The following is a 20,108-nucleotide window of genomic DNA, read 5'->3' as shown; positions in this document are numbered from 1 at the left end:
TGTGGGGGGCCTGACACAGGGGGCAAACACTTCTTCACACAGGGCCATGTAGTTTTGGATTTTGTTTTCCCTTAATAATAAAAACCTTCATTTAAAAACTGCATGTTGTGTTGATCTTTGACTAATATTTAAGTTAGTTTGATGATCTGAAACATTAAAGTGTGACAAACATGCAAAAAATTTTTTTAATGTATTATACACCCTATTATGAATTTTTCAGAGATAAATATGCCACTTAGAGGGTATTACCCCAAAGAGAAGCAGTTTTTGCACATTTTTGTTTGATGATTTTTGACTGAACTTGTAACAGTGGCTTGATTGCATTTGTGATTTGATCCAAATTACATATCTTAGATGACAGCATAATTTTGCTACTTCCCTTTTAAAACAGTCTTTGCATCAGGTATGCACATATTGTTTTGTTTAGCTAACTGAAATTTTCTGGTTTTGGACTGGCCGTCATGGTGCAGTGAAATCCAGGCAGTCGAGTAAATGATTATGTCAGAGATAAATTTTAGAAGAAGGATTAACAAACTTATTAAATAAAATAAGAAGTAAGATATTGGGGAAAAGTAAAGAGTGAAGAGTTGAGAAGAAGAGTAGGCAAAAGGAATACATATTTGCAGGAAACTGACATCCTCCCAAACTGCTCTTTATGTCTAATAAGTAAAGTTCAAATAGATTTATCCAGTCAAATGTTGAGGTTAAAAATAGATGGATCTAGTGGCTAGACATGGATTTCCCACCTTTAGAATAAATAAAGCAAAATAAGTACTTTCAAATATCATATTTTACATATTACAAAAACACAGTTTCTGGAAAAAGAACATCTAGTACCACTGATGACTAATTCTGAGAATCATTATTACTCAGGCAGTAGTTGGAAGGTGTCCAATATCTAACAAAACACCAGTGAAGAAGATATAACTTTCAAATATTTATAAAATATGCATAACATATTTTTTGGAGAATGTGATATGAAAATCAAGGAAAATATAACAACATTGATTATTTGGCTACATCAAACATTGATTTTTACTGTTATTGATTATTGTCATTATTGATGCAGATATTGATGATTTGCTGTTGCTGATGTTATTGGTTACTATTAGTATCATGCATGTAATTCATGCATGCATTCACCCAAAAATGAAAATGTACTCAATCTCAGGCTATCCAAGATTGTGTTTCTTCAAACACAAATTTAGCATTACATCACTTGGATCCTCTGCAGTGAATGGGTGCCATCAGAATGAGAGTTCAAACAGCTGGTTAACATATTACAATAGCCTTGTGAAGTGAAAAGCTGCGTGTTTGTAATAAATTCACCATTAAGACGTTTTAGGACATTTTAACTTCAATCCATTGCTTCTGGCTAAAGTACAAGTCTTCTATCCAAAATTTAGTTTTCTCCAGTGAAAAAGTCAGATCGTCTGAATCAGGGGAGAAACATGCACAGATCAAGCACTGTTTACAAGTGAAAACAGTTCAAAACAAATATATCAGTGAATTTTGATTTGAGATGACAACACTGAGGACAACACTCTTTATTGATTGTGGACTATTGTGGCCAGAAGTGACTGTTAAAAGTTAAAATGCCTTAATGATGGATTTGTTTCTTGCAAACACACAGCTTTTCACGTCACAAGACATTAATTGATTGACTGGAGACTTGCTGACTACTCGAGGATTATTTTGTGATGTTTTATCAGCTGTTTGGACTCTCAATCGGATCCATTGGTAAGAATGTGATATAATACTAAATTTCTCCAAATCTGTTCTGATGAAGAAACAAACTCATCTTTATCTTTGATTGCATTTTTGGGTCCTTTAAAGTTCGATCACGTTAGCAAAATTTGGTGAATTTTAATGGGCAAAAAGGTCCGTTGTCTGTTGTCAATAATGTAAGAATGTGTGAAGCAAATCTTTTGCCCTCAAGTGAAATCACATTTGTGTGGATTCCTATTGGATTTCAACTGTGAAAATTCACTGAACAACAGTAAATGTGACCGCACCTTTAGTATGCAAGGGGAGTGGGGTTCAAATCCTGTTTTAACATATTTAATTATGAATTTTCTATTATAAACCAAGTGAAATTGCAACTGCATAGATTCTGTGTGCATTATATACAATTCCACGAGGGTAACAGCACCTTATTGATGCTTTTGGAAGCATGTTTTGTGAATCACAAGCTGTTCTTATAGTTTATCTGAAAAACACGCAGAGTTCCTGTGTTTACATTGTTGTACTCAACCACCCAGTCAGCCAACCAAACATTTTCACATATGAATAAATATTGAATATCTCATTAAATGCTAAAACTCTTCAGTGGTCTTGACAAATAAATGTTTTGTAAAATTAATCTTTTGGCACCCAGCCACTGCAAAAACAAAAAAAAAATATAAAAATTCATTACTATAAATAATGAAATCAAATATATATATATATATATATATATATATATATATATATATATATATATATATATATATATATATATATATATTAAATATTCATAAAATATTTTAACTTAAAATTTTTATAGCTGTAATATTCAGGGTAATGTACAGTCATCTGGCTGTTATCGAAAAATTGGCTTTACAATGGTGTTCTGAGCATTTATTTGCTTTAACATAAAGCATTGTTTTACACATTTTACCCATGTCTGTATTTGATCCAACCTACTGTACAGTGCTTGACTGTAGTTTTTGAATGATTTATTTAGTACAATAAATGAGTGTGGATGCACTCCCCGCTTCTTGCATTGAGGCAGGTATTTGTTTCCGTGCCTTTGACTGCAAGTATTGCAAGGTGATCACATTTCACACCCACACCGTTCGTCTCCTGTAACCAGGGGTGCAATATATACCACCTGTCTGTCAAAGGCCATTTTATATGCTCATAACCTTGAGCTGCCTCACCTGACACTGGTGTAGAGCACACGACAACCCTACGTGACCGTCCTTCAGGCACTGGACCCAACGACTTCTGTCTGTACTATAATCTGTACTGTAACCTGTTCCCTTACTCTCCCTCCACTTTCCTGTCAAAATCTCCACTGTCCTTTATCATAAAGGCAAAAAAAAAGTCAGCTCAGTGAGAAAAACATTTAGGCGGGACTTTGATTTGGAGGGTGAAGTGTGTTTTCTATGCCAAGTGGTTGGAGGGGCTGGTTAAATGATGTCGGTTTAAAACAGAGAAGCTGCAGAGGCAGAGCAAATTTCATTTTGATGGAAGATTAAAAAGACAAATATTTGTTGGTTGAAAGCTGCTGATTGTTTCTAGTTGGCACTCTTGTTTTGATGTGGTATCCACGTATATCAGGGGGCTGCATCTCCCACCAGCAGAATGATCTCTGCCACTAGAAATCGGCAGCTCACTGCAAATCACTGAACTCAGCATCCAAACTGAAATAAATCCTTAGCAGTGACTGATTTGAACATTCTACATACAAACTCCACATTCCAAACGAGTTAACATTTACATTTTTACATTTTTACATTTGCATTTATTAATTTATCAGATAGTTTCATCCAAAGTAACCCATACACAAGGAATACAACGAGCAATTTTTTTTTAGTTTAGCATATTCCAAGCAAAAAAGATTGCTTATTTGTACTGAATGTGCACTTGTAGTGTACTTAAAATCTTAAAAGTATATATTTTTAAAAATGTACTTGCAGATAATAATAATATTCATGAAATAAAAGCCCAATTAAGTGTACTTAGAGTACACTTTTATGACTGTTTAACACACTTAAGAACTTTTTAGAAAATGCATTTTGTAATAATGTCACATTACAAGTTGTACACTTAAAATCTTTGTTTTAATAATCCTTTGTCATGCTTTAAAGAAGTACACTGTTTGATATGTTGACTAACATACTAAAGCACTTGTAAAGTACTTTATTATAATTTTAGCTGTAGTGTTATTTGGTATTAAAGTATTGTAAATGTGCTAAATTTGATTTTCATCATTACAAATGTGTCATTACAAATATAATTAATGTATGGCAAGTTTAAACTGAAATTGCATTAAAGTATATTTTAGTTTACCATAAATGCTTGTCAGAAAATTTCATGGTACACTTGAACAATATTTACCCTGTTGTGAGTTGTGAGGTTTGACATATTGCATAAATTGTATTCAACTGAAATGCTTATATTAAAATATTTACCCATTTTTTTTTATTCTATCAATGATAACATTGTTTCATTGATTCGATCAGCATTAAACTGTGCTAGATGATGAGTTGGCACTGGTAGAGAGCGCTTTTTTTTTTTTTTTTTTTGGCTCTTGTGCGCTCCTTTATGAAAACAGGCCGACTTTATTATTACTACTATATAGTTATTTTCAAAGTGAAATTGTGTAGAACGCATAACAGTGGCAGTAAAATGTGTGTTGTAGATATGGGAGTGGAATGTTTTGAGTTTTGACATTTGGCATAGGGTCATTGGGCTGGTTTGGGGCTCATTTTGATTTGCAGTTGGGCTAGTTTTGTTTTGCAGACCTAGAAACCACTCAGCAAAAAAAAAAATGTCTCTTTTTCAGGATTATGTATTTTAAAGTAATTTTGTAAAATCTAAACAGGCTACAGATCTTACAGAGAAAGTATTTAAAAAGTTAGTTGTTTATGCTTGTTCAATGAACCATAAACAATTATTGCATATGCACATGTGGAACAGTCCTTAAGACAGCAGTTTACAGTAGGTGATTAAAGTCACAGTTACAGTAATTTAAAGCAGTGGAGAGACCATTCTACTGACTCTGAAAAACACCTGAATAAAGATTCCCAGGGTCCCTGCTCACCTACGTGAACATGCCATATTCCCACTCCAGGGAGGCATGAGGACTGCATATGTGGCCAGAGCAATAAATTTCAATGTCCATAATGTGGGACGCCTAAGATGGTGCTACAGGGAGACTGGAAGAAGGACATGCTGATTGTCCTTGCTGTGGCAAACCACTTGTCCCCCCAGAAATGTCTGGGAACTTGCAAGTGCCTTTGTGGAAGGGTGAGGTAACATCTCACAGAAAGAACTGGCAAAGGGTGTTCCTGTGGCTCAGTAGTAGTGCATTGCGTTAGCGGTGCAAAAGGTTGAGGGTTCGATTCCCAGGGAACACATACTAGGTAAAAAAAAAAAAATGTTAGCCTGACTGCACTGTAAGTCGCTTTGGATAAAAGTGTCTGCTAAATGCATAAATGTAAATGTAAATATTGTTCTGCCCATGAAGATGGGTGATGGGTGGGGTGTGATGTCCTGTTGCTCAGATGCCACTAAATCCATGGTGATAAAGAATGGCTCATTTGCATAATGTAACCAGCCTCCCTGTATCTGTTCTTCTTTCTCTCAGCCCATTCATTTGGCTCAGATTTCATTCCAGGTGACGGCGTTTGGAATCCCATTTGTTCTAGACCTGGAGCTCAATCAGTATGTTCCAAATCCAACTCACTTAAAAAAAAAAAAAAAAAAAACTGGAGGATTTAATTTGAAACTATTCTTACTCAGAAATGACTAGCAAATTTCATAAATAATTACAAAAATGGCAAGTAACACACTGAATTAAACATTACATTTTAAAATAGAAAGAATGAAATTGTATTTTCTTGTAAAACAATAATCTGTTTTTATTTATGATTTCTAAAAACAATTTTTACAATGCACTAGCAGAAACACAAATGTTCTCATTCCTTCTATGCAGGGCTCTCTATATTATTGTGTTATTCCCTCTATATTAATGATGTGTGTGTCTGCAGTGATCTCTTGTCATCTAACTATGTTGAACGCCACTTCGATGAGGATGGGCGACCTTTTCAAAGTCTGGTAAGGAAAATAATATCCCTTTTTCTTTTTGTATCCATTTATATTGATATAGTGAGATATTAATGTCATAATGACCAAACAACCCTGTTACAAATAATATCTTAACTGTAGTAATATAACCAGGATTATGTACCATAATTCCATGGTAATATGGCTTTATCAGTTTTTGTTAGGAATGCATATCATAATAATTTTTAAATAATATAATAAGACATGTAATTAACAAACTCCGTAGTTCACTGTCGGTCTTAATGTAAACTTCTGAGGTATCATATGTGGGTCTGGGAATATACCCACTGCCTTTCTTAGCACTCGACTTTAATGCAGTGAGGCAAAGGAGCCTGGGAAAGCATCCACCCCTCCTTTTCAGTGTCAGCCGCGTTTGACCAATCCAAACGTTGTTGCTATGACAACTGCTTATAGACAGTTCTAGTCCACTTTTGTCCAACTGAGTCAGAGAGAGAGAGAGAGAGAGAGAGAGACACTCACAGGAAGAATGAAACATTGAGTGGAGAAGCTGAAGTCATTAAGCAACTACACTGCAGCAGAGACACAGAAACCAGGACTGCAGTGCAGAAAACTACAGCCAGACTGGTAGAATGAATCCCAGCAACATTTGAAAATATACCTTAGATACGCCAATCACACCACTGACATGAACGTCTCCCACGTGTTCAAGTGTGTGGGCACCTGCTTACAGACCCCACAGCTCTTAAATTTGTTTTGTGCTGCGAACATGATGAATGATTCCTCAAATCTCGTGTCTTATCGAGAAAATGTAGCTGTTATTAAGTGATCAGATGCAACATTCTCACTATAAAGCAGAGGCCAAAATATCAGATTTGAAGGGGGACTCGTTTCACACCAAACAGGAAGAAAAGCATGCTAAAAGCATTTGATGGACATTGGAAAAGTGATCTGATGAATTTGAATGAGGGAAGTTGCCTTGGTTACTGTCATATCTGAGGGCTGTCCACTGTGTAATCATTATACTTCTATGCAGTGTGTGATTGTTTGATGTGTGTGAGATTTCAGGGAGGAGAGCACTGTTACTATCACGGTCATGTGAGAGGAGTTCAGAGATCATGGGCAGCTCTATCCACCTGTCATGGCTTACAGTAAGTAGTAATCCTTTAGCTGCTTCACCAATGCAAAAAACAAACACACTCTGTTATCTATTGATTTCAGCAGTTGCACTTTGGTGACATCATTACCAAAATGTCTGTTTAAATATTTTTGGAAACTTATACACTATGCACTGGTAGGGTAATATGACAAAAAATGCCCCCTTAAGAATAATGTGCATTTACTTTTGAATTGTAAAACATTTTAATATAAGTAACCTTTGCTTAATTGATTGTCATAGCACAACATATAAAATTATTAAAAGAGGACATCTTTCCCCACTACTGGGGAAAGAAGCCCCAACTTCTACAGAATGTATAAATAACTTTTCATATAATTTTTATTAAAGGGGTCATATGATGTTGCTAAAAAGAACATTATTTTGTGTATTTGGTGTAATGCAATGTGTTTATGCGGTTTAAGGTTCAAAAAACACATAATTTCCACATACTGTACATTATTGTTTCTCTTCTATGCCCTGCCTTTCTGAAATGCGTAGATTTTTACAAAGCTCATCATTCTAAAAAAGCGAGGTGTGCTCTGATTGGCCAGTTATCCAGTGCGTTGTGATTGGCCGAATGCCTCAAGTGTGTGACGGAAATGTTATGCCCCTAACCATATGCCGTCTCCCAGCAGGATGAGACTCAGTCCACCTGCTCTGCTCATGGACATCCCATCATCAGTTCTCTTTTAGCAGTTCAGTCAATGTACTGTTAGGAGTAAATGAATAACATGAGATATTAGTTTATTTTGCATCAGAGGAATCTTAAGGCACGTTTATAAACTTAATAACTTAATAAGTAATTTGTGGATTAGTGCATACTGGAGACGCGAACTGTTTCAAACGATTCAGTTCGATTTGGTGAACTGGTTCGACCGGTTCACTAAGAAGATCCGGTTAAATAGAAAGATTTGTTCGCGATAAAACCCATTACAAACAAGGCATTTGTTGCATCCAGTGGGGACATAATTACTGATTATAATGACTTATACTGTCTTTTTACGCATTACATTGCATTGCATATCGCGCTGCGTAAACATAAAACCATGTCTGCATTTGTGATCGGAGAAACAACAACCAACAAGCCTACTCTACACTGATCAAAACTCATCATTGGCAAATTATTTAAAGTCACCATGAAATCAAAATGTAATAGTTTTTTAATGGAATACTGCAGTGTTTATTATAAATAATTTATCCATGCACTTCATTTTTTTTTTTTTAATTAATGTGCCCCCGTAATCTTTAATCAAAAACTTTAACCTCCCCTTCCCCTCAAAACGACTCATCTTCTCTTCCGGTCACGGGCTATGGCGCAAGGGCAGAGCAAGTGACGTGAGGGCTAAATGCTGGGGGAAAAACTGAAGCTGATGCTTCACTTTATAGAAATCAATGCATTGACCACTGCTGACGCAAGCCATGGGGGAGTACACTACCATTAAAAGTTGAAAGGATATTAGGATATTACCACAACATTACACTTAGGACATTGCAAACTTTTCTTTTTTATGAATATGACTTAACCTGATGGAGGACGCACTCAGTCATTCAGGCAGTCTCTCTATCTCTCTCTCTCGAACGCGCGCGTGCTGTTAGGCATGTTTTGTGCTGTTGATTGTCCTCGTCCTCATCTTCCTCAATAAATAAAACATTTCTTCATGCTAGGGTGTCGCCGGTGAATCCAGTGGAGAGAAATCCCCTCACAACAAACTGTAAACTGGCATTCAGATCTGCCTCCATTTTGTTAGGAACGCCCTAACTTCCAATGATCCAATCAATTCCCGAAGGATGAAATCAAGTCCCGCCCTCTCATTTCAAATGCCATTTCACTCGGATAGACGTCACAGTAGAGAAAAAAAGACAATCGCTACTTCCATTTTATGTCGACTTTAAATAACTGTTGAACTGTTCTGGAACAGTGTTGTAAATACAACTTAACCACTGATTTCTAGTTGTGTCCTCTTTTGGAAGGCCAAACAAAGTAGTTTCGCTTTCACAACGAAAAACACAGCAACTCCACAATATGGCGGCGGCAACAGCAAGATTAAAAGTTATACCTTTTTTCTTTGTGAACATTTCGGCAGTGTTATGCAAATCTTCCCACATCATGATGTAGACGTGGGTGCGTGTTAGAATGAGCCGTTTAGGAGGGTGTGGTTGACTTTTAACTTTAATAAAGAATATCTCTTTGGATTTGAGACTTTAGTCTTTGCAACTTTACAGATATTCTTTATGCACCAAGAGCTTGTAATACTCCAAAAATAAAGGAAATATTGAAATCGCATCATATGACCCCTTCAATATTTCTATATATTTAAGTGTCTTTAATGTAAAATAATAAATCAACTATTCTATGTATAATTGTTATGACAATTTAGTTTAATAATTGATTTACTGATGAATTCCAGTAAAAGGGATTCATATAAAAGATACATTAAGAGATATATAGGCCTATAATGATATTTACATATTTAATTGCCCGTATATTTTAATTAAATTTTAAAATTAAAATTTTATTGAAATTTGAATTCAGATTGAATTATTTCATTCAATTAGCCTATAGATTTTAATTAAAAGCAAAGATTTAAATGTAAAAATAATGACACTATAGTAACAACATGCCACTTCTGTGCTAGTTCTACTAATTCAAAATAAAAACTATAATTTACAATAAAAATGATTAATTATAAAAAACTTTGAACACAATGCAATATGATAGATCACTATTTTCCAGAGATACGAAATTAGATAAATTAACTTATTTTTACTGAATAAATCTCACAAATGTATTTATTTCAATTATTTTTTTTATTATTTAGATGATGATTATTTAGATAATTACAAAATTATGCTGTGATTTTTGTACGGTCTATGGTCAAGAAAAAAAAATAAAGTGGGGGTCATCTTACCCCAGGCGGCATCTTACCATGTCTTACCTAACTATGCACTATGTACTCCACCATTTAGTGTATGAATTTGCATAGGTGGTTTTACAGGGACTCTTCATATGTGTAATGGTTTTTAAACTGTACAAGCTGTATATTCTATCCTCTTAACCTAACCCTTACCCTAAACCTACAACTCACAAAAAATCTCTCTCTCTTTCTCTAGTTTTCTATGGTGGATAGGTTTATGTGTAGGGTCAAGGGACAGAATGTAACATTTGTACAGTGTAAAAACCATTACACCTATGGAGATTTATAAGTGTATACTTATCATAAAGTGTTACCAAATAGTGCATAAATATGCATTTAACAAACTAATATTAAGCAATACATTTGTTACAGTATTTATTAATCTTTGATAATGTTAGTTAACATTACTGTTCAGTGTTGGTTCATGTTAATTAGTAGTTTTAAGTAATGTTAACAACTGGAACATTATTGTAATGTGTTACCTAATAAATCCCTATCAAGTCTGCATTTTTAAATTGTATTAGGGTTGTTGTCATTGGAGTGTCTCACATTTGCGATGTTGGTGTGTCTACAGAGGGATGTTCTCAGATGGCAACTTTTCATATGGCATTGAGCCCTTGCACAACATCAGTGATCAGGTCAGTATGCAGCTGAAATATTCATCTATCTCAGCTTTCTGTTGAGGGGAATTGTCACTCTATCTGCCTGTTGCAGTCTGGAAAAAATCACGAGTAGATATACAATCCCACTCAGTGAGACAGAAGAGAGAGTGAAGCACTGAATATTAGCCAAATGCACAGAAATGTGCATTACTGTGGTTGACTGACAGGTGAATCAGCAGACGTCTGTATGTAGGACGGAGGTGAAGAGCAGGAGGAGGAATGTCAAGTGAGAAAAAAATTAGACAGAGCATGCAGCTTATACATGATATTAGAGCAGCATTGCGTTTTGATATCGAAATCTGTCAAGAATCATATTTCACTTCAATATACAGAAAAATTTTTGATATATAAGAATGCCTATTTTTAGAACAATAAATATTATCTGACATTATTTTCTAGACAAGTTATTAATTTATACAACTTTATTTAGACATTAAAAGTACAAAGAACATATTTCTCTGTTCATCATGACTAGTAAGACTATTCTGGGTTAAATATGGATTAAACTCTGTCAATAGCATCTGTGGATTGCGGTTAATTACCAGAGAACATCATTCCATTCATCTCTCTCATCTACAGTGATGCACTTGTGGAAGCCTAAAAGGCATGACTGGCAGAGGGTGTATGAGCAGAAATGAAACACTTGTATTTTGGTTAAAACACCCTCGTTCAGTTTTCTTTTTGTGCTTTCAGTTGTGATGCTGTTTGAATGGTCGTTTTGATGGCAGGGCTACTTTTTGAAGATATAGAGCACTGCAGTGATGTATTTTTGTGGTCATCACCCTGTTAGCATCACCCTGGTTCCCTCAACAAAAACCCAATAGCATTTTAACAGAAAATTATTGCAGAAAATAAACTCTTTAACTTACAAGTTTTTTTCATCTTGATAATCTTCACAAACATTTGCAAAATTTGAAGCATTAATACAGTCAACAGAAATAAAAAAAACTAAGTGCAGGCTATAAACAAACTACACCACAGTCACTTGATTTCAACATCACCATCATTAGCTTCTGACAACTTTTTTCAGTCTTTAATTAAAAAACAAAACAAAACAAAAAACCAAAAAATTTTACAGAAAATTTCAGTTAGGATAGTTAAAAAATCACAAGGGAGTATTATGTATTTAAAATACTATATTTTATGTCATTGATTAAAACATGTAAATAATTTTAGCTTGCGTTAACCACAGATCTTATTTCAGATATTTAACCGAAAGCCTATTGAAAAAACGCCTCGGTTACGTACGTAACCCTCGTTCCCTGATGTAGGGAACGGAGACGTAATGTCGAACGACATATTGGGTCTTGCTTGGGAGGCCAGTCATCTCTGAGTTTAAGAGAAAACGCAAATGAAAATTGGCTAGTGGATTTTACATACCTGAGCCACTCCCCGTGCCTACGGGTATAAATAGGTGACAGGTGCATCCACTCTTCAGGTTTTACGCTGAGGAGCAGAGAACGTGTCCCGGCAACAGCGAATGGTTCAAGATTGTGGCATGGGGACATAACGTAACCGAGACGTTCCCTATCTGTCGGTCACTACGAGTTATGTCGAACGACATACGGGGTCCTATGGAAAACGCCACAACCTGAACACCATCACAACCCTGTGGTGCTGCAATTGTCGACAAGCTGCGGGGTGTCACAAAAGCTATGCTTAAGGTCGTAACCTTCCCAAAGCCCCAGCGCAAATTCACTGACCTTGGTACCGAAGGGGACCAAAAGGGTGAGTACATCACTGCTGGAGAAGGCCATGCTGCTGTTCCATCCACAAAAAGTTTTTGGAAGGGATTTCAACCTTCCCAGAGCTGAAAGATTGCTTCAAATCTTTCCTATTTGTTCTTTCAGCTTGGCAGAACGATGGGGAATAGAGCCTTAGGAAAAGGTCGCTACGAAGACCACATCCTACCCGTAGGGAGGTGACATGTGGCGATATTGATATGGACTGACCCAGGGGGCAGTACTACATATGGAATGGGTCTCTGAGGCAGGTCCTACCTTAGAGTAGGGATGGAACAGCTGCCAGAAGAGACTGACAGAGAAGTCTGTCAAGGGAAGACACGGGTTTACCAAGATGGAAACCTTACCATGGAAGAATACACATATGGGATTACCCGTAGGGAATCAAGCCATATGGACACCTAGCCCAGTACAGGGCACTCTGGGCATGCTAACACCAGTACTGGGCCTGGCGCCAGACTTCTCCGCCAAGTCTGACAGCCGAGGGTGCTGGAGGATGCTTGACCAGGGTACGCCAACCGGGGAACTCTACTGGGAGAAGAAAGGCGCTCACATCCCTGTGTTAGGGGGAATGGCGCAGCAAGTGTGACACCGAGCCAGTCCTTCCCGCCAATTACCTGTTAGCCAACACACGGGAAGAAACTGGCTCTACATGAAGTTTGTAAACCTCGCGAAGGTGTTAGGTGTCGCCCAGCCCGCAGCTCGACAGATGTCTGCCAGAGAGGCACCGTGTGCCAGCACATAGGAGGAGGCCACACTCCGTATGGAGTGAGCCCTCACTCCCAGGAGGCACGGCTCGCCTTGGGAAAGGTGCGCCAAGGCAATGTCATCCACTATCCAGTGGGCCAACCTCTGCTTGGAGACAGCCTTCCCTTTCTGCTGACCTCCAAAGCAGACCAGGAGTTGCTCAGAGCTTCCGAAGCTCTGGGTGTGGGCCACATATATGCGAAGCGCTCTTACAGGAAACAGCAACGTCAAGGCTGGATCTGCCTCCTCCAGGGGAGTCTAGACAGGAACTTCAGCTCGACTGAGTCAAGCGGCTCAAAGGGACCCCTCTGAAGTCCAGCCAGAACAATAGAAAGGTCCCAGAAGGGTATCAGGGGTGTCCTAGGAGGATTTAACCTTCTGGCACCCCTCAGGAAACTAACGATCAAGTCATGCCTCCCCAGGGACCAGCCGTCCAATGCATCTTGATGGGCTGCAATGGCAGCCACATACACTTTCAAGGTGGAGGGTGACAGCCTACGCTTCAACCTTCCTTGCAGGAAAGAAAGCATGACTCTGACCGAGCATCTCCGGGGTCTTCTCGGTGAGAAGAACACCAATTCGTGATCACTTAGGTCTGCCACGTCCTGTCCAGAAGCCACACGTGGAGGTTCCAAAGATCTGGACGCGGGTGCCATATGGTGCCCAGCCCCTGAGAGAGGAGGTCCCTCCTCGGGGGATGCGCCAGGGAGGGGCTGTCACGAGGAGCATGAGTTCTGAAAACCAGGTCCGGGTGGGCCAGTAAGGCGCAACCAACAGGACCTGTTCTTAGTCCTCCCTGACCTTGCACAGTGTCTGTGCTAGCAGGCTCACTGGGGGAAACGCATACTTGCGTAGAGCCCGATGCCAGCTGTGTGCCAGTGCATCCGTGCCCAGGGGTGCCTGGGACAGGGAATAGTACAGCTGGCAGTGGGAGGACTTGTGGGAAGCAAACAGGTCTACCTGGGCTTCCCCGAATCGACTCCAGATCAGCTGGACTGTCTGGGGATGGAGTCGCCATTCCCCAGGGAAAGTGAACTGTCGTGAGAGTGCGTCGGCTGCACGATTGAGCTCCCCCGGGATGTGGACAGCACGCAGTGACTTGAGCCGAGGAAAGGGAAATTGCTCTTTTATTGAAAATGTGGCGGAACAAAAATAATTTTCCACCCGGCCCTCCCCCGGGGGAAGGAGTGGCACTGTTTCTGCCACCTCCTGAAGAGCAGTCTCCCACATCTCCGAGTTGCCTGTGTCAGGGCCGCTTTGTCGTCTTCTTGGACGATTTCGCGGCTGGATGTGACACGTGGGGGCGCCGCTCTCCTGCGCGGGGCTCGACGCACCAGCCTCAAAGAACTCTCAGCACGGGGCGGAGCCGATGTGGAGGACACAGGAGGGTGCCCACGGCGACAAGCAGGCTGAGGCACGGCCCACGACGGAACAGTGTAAGCCAGAGGATCACGTCGGGGCAAGATGCACTGTATGGCCTCAGTCTGCTGTTGTACTGCCAGGAACTGCTGGGCATAGCCCTCGACAGCGTCGCAGCCCAGGCCAGCCTGGGAGATGGGAGCATCAAGAAAGTGCACTTTGTCAACGTCTCTCATCTCGACCAGGCTGACCCAGAGATGGCACTACTGGACCACCAGAGTGGATATCGCCTTCCCGAGGGACTGCGTCATGACTTCCGTTGCCCAGAAGGGTGAGGTCAGTCACCGTGCGCAGCTCCTGCATCAACCTCGGGTTGGTTCTACCCTTGTGTATTTGCTAAAGCCTTGGCTTTGGTGAATTTGCAGGATAGCCATGGCATGCAGGGCAGAGGCAGCTTGGCCCGACAGCTTATAAGCCTTGGATAGGAGACGCGGACTATTCCTCCCAGTGGCGGCGTTTTGCAGACACAAGTGCATTGCAATTGCACTCTCCTGCTGGGGAATGTTGACGCACCCCCCTAGCTGCCCCACCATCGAGGGTAGTGAGGACGGAGGAAGGAAACGAGCGGCTTCTGGCCGTAAAAGGGGCAATCCACGACTACGTCACTTCCCCATGCACATCCGGGAAGAAAGGAACCAGAGCAAAACGCGGTTGTGAGCCGCGCTCTACACCGAGAACCAATCGAACAGCCATGAGCACTCAGGGCTGGGCGGTGTATTCATCTCCATCCTGATGCTCACAGCTGCCCGGGCAAGCACGGCTGTCAACTCTGGGTCCGATTCGGCAGTGGCGACAACACCCGAGGGGGGCAGCCCTGCCGAATCTTCATCCACAGAGGTCAACAGCCCATCCCCCGATGCTGCAAATCGACATCTGATCCCCCGGCTGCAAACCGAATGACATGCTGGGACTGCCATAAGACAGCCCAGCAGAATCACCCAGCAGCCGCATAGGACAAGCACTGCGGAAGGGGTGAGAGGTCCGTGGGGCATGGCCCGGCGTAGAAGCTCTCACTGTCACCCTCAACTCTCCCAGAGCACTAGCCGGCGATCCTCTGCTCGTGGCAGAGAAACTGGGACGGGAAGTGACAGAGGGGTCTGCTCCTTTCCCTTTAAGAAAGAAGAGACGCGATCGCAGCGTTGCCATGGTTCACACGCGCAGTGCGGGCATGAACCATCCACGAACGCGTCTTCAGTGTGCTGAATGCCCAGACACGGAAGACAACACTTGTGGCTGTTGTCAGAGGACAGGAAACGACTGCATCCAGAAGGACACGGTCGAAACGGAATCTTTAAAAAGACGCGAATCGTCCGTGATTTGCTCTTTTAGGAAATCTGCTCTTTTAGTTGAAGCGCCCAGGGGAATCGTGGCTCAGGTATGTAAAATCCACTAGCCAATTTTCATTGGTGTTTTCTCTTAAACTCTGAGATGATTGGCCTCCCAAGTGAGACCCCATATGTCATTCGACATAACTCGTAGTGACCAACAGATAGGGAACCCATTTACTATATGATGATGGAACTGGAAGTGTTAAAACGCTAACTTGTTTTTGGGTTTTGGCCTACAAAAATTTCTGTGGGAAGAGTTTGTTCCAAGACAAACAGAGCCACTGCAAAAGTTACCAAGTTTAAGCATAGTTGAAGATTAATTAATTTAACATCTTCTATTTGCGTGAATTGAATTACCTTAGAATTACTGTGACACAGCTGGTGGTGCATTGACAATAGCTTGCAAAAGATGATCAACTGCAGAGGTAATTACCTTCCATTGACTTTAGTATCTTTTTTAAAGATTTTTTTCTTTTGTTTATCCATATTTGTTATCTGTCTCTTCTTCACTCTCTCCACTCCTCTTTCACTTCTCTTAAATGGGTCATTTTCATAAAGTATTCAAAGCCACATGTAAAGTGTCTCTCTCTGTCTGGGTAGATGGGAGATTAATAATGGATAGTTGTGTAATAGCCTTACATGGCGGAGCCCAGTACATCAGCGAGCGTTTCATCTGGAAGGAAATTTTACAGGATACAATTCAGCCAGGAATGAGATTTACAATTACAAATACAATATTCATACAATTTGTTACTAAAATATATGTACCAAATAGCATGCCTTACATCATGAATTTTCAGCATGACTTCACCAGGACTAGTAAGGGTGTGGCCTACTTTTCTCAAAAAGCTACGACTCTTGGAAAAAAAAAAGTCTAAGTCTTAGATGTTATTCTGAGTAGGCATGTAAAAATTATTGCTGATCAAAGAACAGCTGGTGCTATAAATGTGGAATTATAATTTGCATGACATCTGTCTTCAGTAGGCCTACAGGCTGCTTGAAAAAAATAAAACAAGTGGTAACACTTTATTTTAAGGACCAATTCTCACTATTAACTAGCTGTTTATTAGCATGCATATTACAAGCATATTGGCTGTTTATTAGTACTTTTAAAGCCAGCCCCAGCGCCAGGATGGCATAACATTACTTATCATGCATAATGAGAAAACAGACACGGACGGACACACACATAAAAGTTGGCTAATTTTTAAAGTAAATTTTTAAAGATATTTAAAACGTTTGGTTCATGGTTAAAAAAAAAAGATAAAAAAATATTTTATAACTATAAATACAGATATACTACTGTAGTTACTCTCACTCCATAAAAAATCCTTTAAATTTTATGGCATTCAGGAAAATAATGAAAAATAGTATAAGTAGCTAAACATCAAGCCAAAACTCATTTATTGCTGAAACTGAAACGGATGTTGGGATCACTTTTATTTGGCACAAATTGATCAAAAATGTTTCCATATTTTCGTGATGTATTTGGATGCTAAGCTATTATTTATTATGCTTTGAACTTTACTCCAGTGCACGTAAATCATCCTTCACATATGCAATATTTGGTGGGTGAATGCAATAGATTGTACTTTGGACTATTTAAATTGAGCAGTGTAACTTTTTATATGATTGGTTGGCTTATTTTATTTTGATAATGAACAGGCTGCAATGTCAAGTATGCTAGAACTGATATGTTATATTTATATATATATTTATATATATTTTACATATAGGGCTATTTATTCATTAATTATATGAGACTTTATTCAGTTTTTCTCCATTAATAGAATTGGTTATATTTATTTTGGCATTATTTCAATTTACAGAAATGTTTTTAATATTTTTAGTTAACTTTTATAACCCTACCTCAATGGCAAAACATCCATAGAATTGCAGTACACTTTCAATTTCAAGCCACAAATAATTACAAATTTTCACAATTTACTTAATGCATATCTGGGACAAAATTTCAGCCAGGTCGAGAGTCTCACAATCATCCAGTGTAGGCCTATCTTTTGTGTGTAAATTCTCCACTTTTTTATAGGTTTTATTTTGATAAACATGACACAGTACACTATAGCATTAATATAACATGAAAAGAGTTTGTAACAATGTTAAAGCATGACATGAAATACAGTGAGTCTGGTTAATCTTGAATTAGCTGTTATCATCAGAGCTCGTGCAGCTTCCATGGAGAAACTGCGTTTACAATAATGAGCCGTCTGCATGCGAATCGCTCTTGTGGTAGCCTACTTTGATGGTATACAATGCTTCAAGTCAGATGCTGAATGCAAATCGAATACAACTTTATGTGGTCAGAAGGTGCGCCTATGCTCCTTCAATTAATTATCCATTAACAGTTTAAATAATTAATGTTTGTTAAGAAAACTGGGGGGCACAAATTCTTTCTTTGGGGCCATGCTTCCATTTGCGCCCCCATAGCCCCGGGCCTGTATCCATTAATTCTACCCCTTGCATAAACTTAACAACTACCTTACTCAGCAAATCAGCAAATTAGGAATTCATTGAGGGAAAATTCTTAATTAATACTGAATATACATGTACCCTATTCTAAAGTGTTACCAAACAAGCATATTGCAAAATATGGGATTAAAAGTCCTGACGTCCTTGAATAAAGTCCTTGTTTGATGAAACTCAATACACATAGACACTATGACATTCTGAGGATTCAAGACAATTTCATTAAAGGTGCATCACAAAAACAACAAAAGCACTATTGTTATTTGAACAAGGACGTTGAAATTTACATGCATTTTCTATGTTAGACGAAAAGCAGCTAGTAACCCTTTGATCTGTTTGTTTACATTTAGCACTAGCAGCTTGTTTTCTTTTAATTTTATTTATAATTTTTACTTTACTAAACTGTTTTTACACCAATAATTGTCATGGTGGCCATTTGAAATCTTACTAGAATAACTCGTCATGTGATTAATGTCAAGTTAAACATAGGTGACTGCATGTGATGCACTTTCTGCTCTTTATGTCAGACTAACAAGACTTCCATTATTCTCTCACACAGGATGCAAATACTCATGTTGTATACAGAATGGCAGATATCCGGCTGAGGCCTGTTTCCTCAGGTAAGACACAGATTCCTCTCACATGACAAATATTGTAAAATGACCCTCATGTCAATTTAAAATGGTAAAACTGTCTTTTAATGAGTCACCACACATCATGTAATGACTCTCATGAACAGAGTCTCTGTCTTATATGATCTATACTCACGTAGTTTTCTTCATCATTCAGACCCTGTCTGCTTTTACCCTTCCAGATCTCATTTTTTAGTAGTACACATCTTTATCGATCCACTGAAAGCTGGTGAATGGGAACTTTTTCTTCGGGATGGTTTCATCAATATAGGGCCTCTTCTCTTTCAGGAAGCAACAGGAACAGCAGTGATTCTGTCATTAACAATGACTATCCCGTTTCTATGGAGACAAACGAGCCGGAGCTCACAGATGGGCTGAGACGGGCAAAAAGACAGGTGAGAGTTTTAATTTTTGACATCAGTTGATTTATCATTTTTTTCTTGAAGATTAGTCATGCACAACAGGCTGCCGAAAAGGGCACCTAGAAATAAGTTTCAACTAAAGGAGGGCCGAGGTAAAGGTTTTGTACCTGGCCTGAAAATTCCTAACTGAGCCCTGCATGTGTACATCAGATGTTAGAAATGCTGGTCTCGCTTATATTAGGTATCTTTCACTACAAATGCACTTACACTACTGGTCAAAAGTGAATTAAGCTAATTAGTAAAAGCAGTAATATTGTCAAATATTATTACAATTTAAAATAACTGTATTCTATTTTAAAATGTAATTTATTCATGTGGAAGTTGAATTTTCAGCCGTCATTACACCAGTCTTCAGTGTCACATGATACTGAAATTATTCTAATATGTGGATTTGCTGCTCTTATAATTATCATAGACTGTAGATAATTATCTTATTTACTTAATATTATAAATGCTGAAAACAGTTTTGCAATTTCATATTTTTTTGGAAACTGGATAAAACACTTAATTTATTTTCTTCATTTATCTTTCTTTTAAAATTGTACTTCAAAATTTAAATGGTAGTGTATCACAACAACATACAATTTCACAATATCTTCATAATTTATGAGCACTAAATGACACATGGGTTTAACACATGAAACAGTAAGAATAAAGACGGTTACTTTTCTGTCCATTATAATTAGAATTTTTGATTTCACATTGTCCATGACAGTGTTTTAGTGTCATGAAAAGAAATACATTTCAGATGATGAGATTAAAGTCATAATATTTTGAGAAAAAAGTCAAAATTCCAAGAATTAAG

General features: G+C 38.7%; 1 protein-coding gene across 2 annotated transcripts in view; it reads left to right on the top strand.

The window, feature by feature from the left end:
• Positions 1 to 20,108, top strand: part of adam11 (ADAM metallopeptidase domain 11) — a 48,893-nt gene that overhangs the window by 4,677 nt on the left and 24,108 nt on the right. For both annotated transcript variants that reach the window (XM_042767381.1, XM_042767380.1), the window contains exons 3-8: positions 5,357 to 5,433; positions 5,760 to 5,826; positions 6,862 to 6,944; positions 10,442 to 10,505; positions 18,809 to 18,869; positions 19,170 to 19,276. In XM_042767381.1, coding sequence (XP_042623315.1) covers positions 5,357 to 5,433; positions 5,760 to 5,826; positions 6,862 to 6,944; positions 10,442 to 10,505; positions 18,809 to 18,869; positions 19,170 to 19,276 — 459 coding nt within the window. The remainder of the gene's footprint in view (positions 1 to 5,356; positions 5,434 to 5,759; positions 5,827 to 6,861; positions 6,945 to 10,441; positions 10,506 to 18,808; positions 18,870 to 19,169; positions 19,277 to 20,108) is intronic.

The sequence above is a fragment of the Cyprinus carpio genome, chromosome A12 (assembly GCF_018340385.1).
Source record: "Cyprinus carpio isolate SPL01 chromosome A12, ASM1834038v1, whole genome shotgun sequence".
In the NCBI taxonomy this organism is placed as follows: domain Eukaryota; kingdom Metazoa; phylum Chordata; class Actinopteri; order Cypriniformes; family Cyprinidae; genus Cyprinus; species Cyprinus carpio.
Note: the sequence above shows the minus strand (reverse complement) of the source record. Positions and strands in the feature narration are given on the sequence as shown.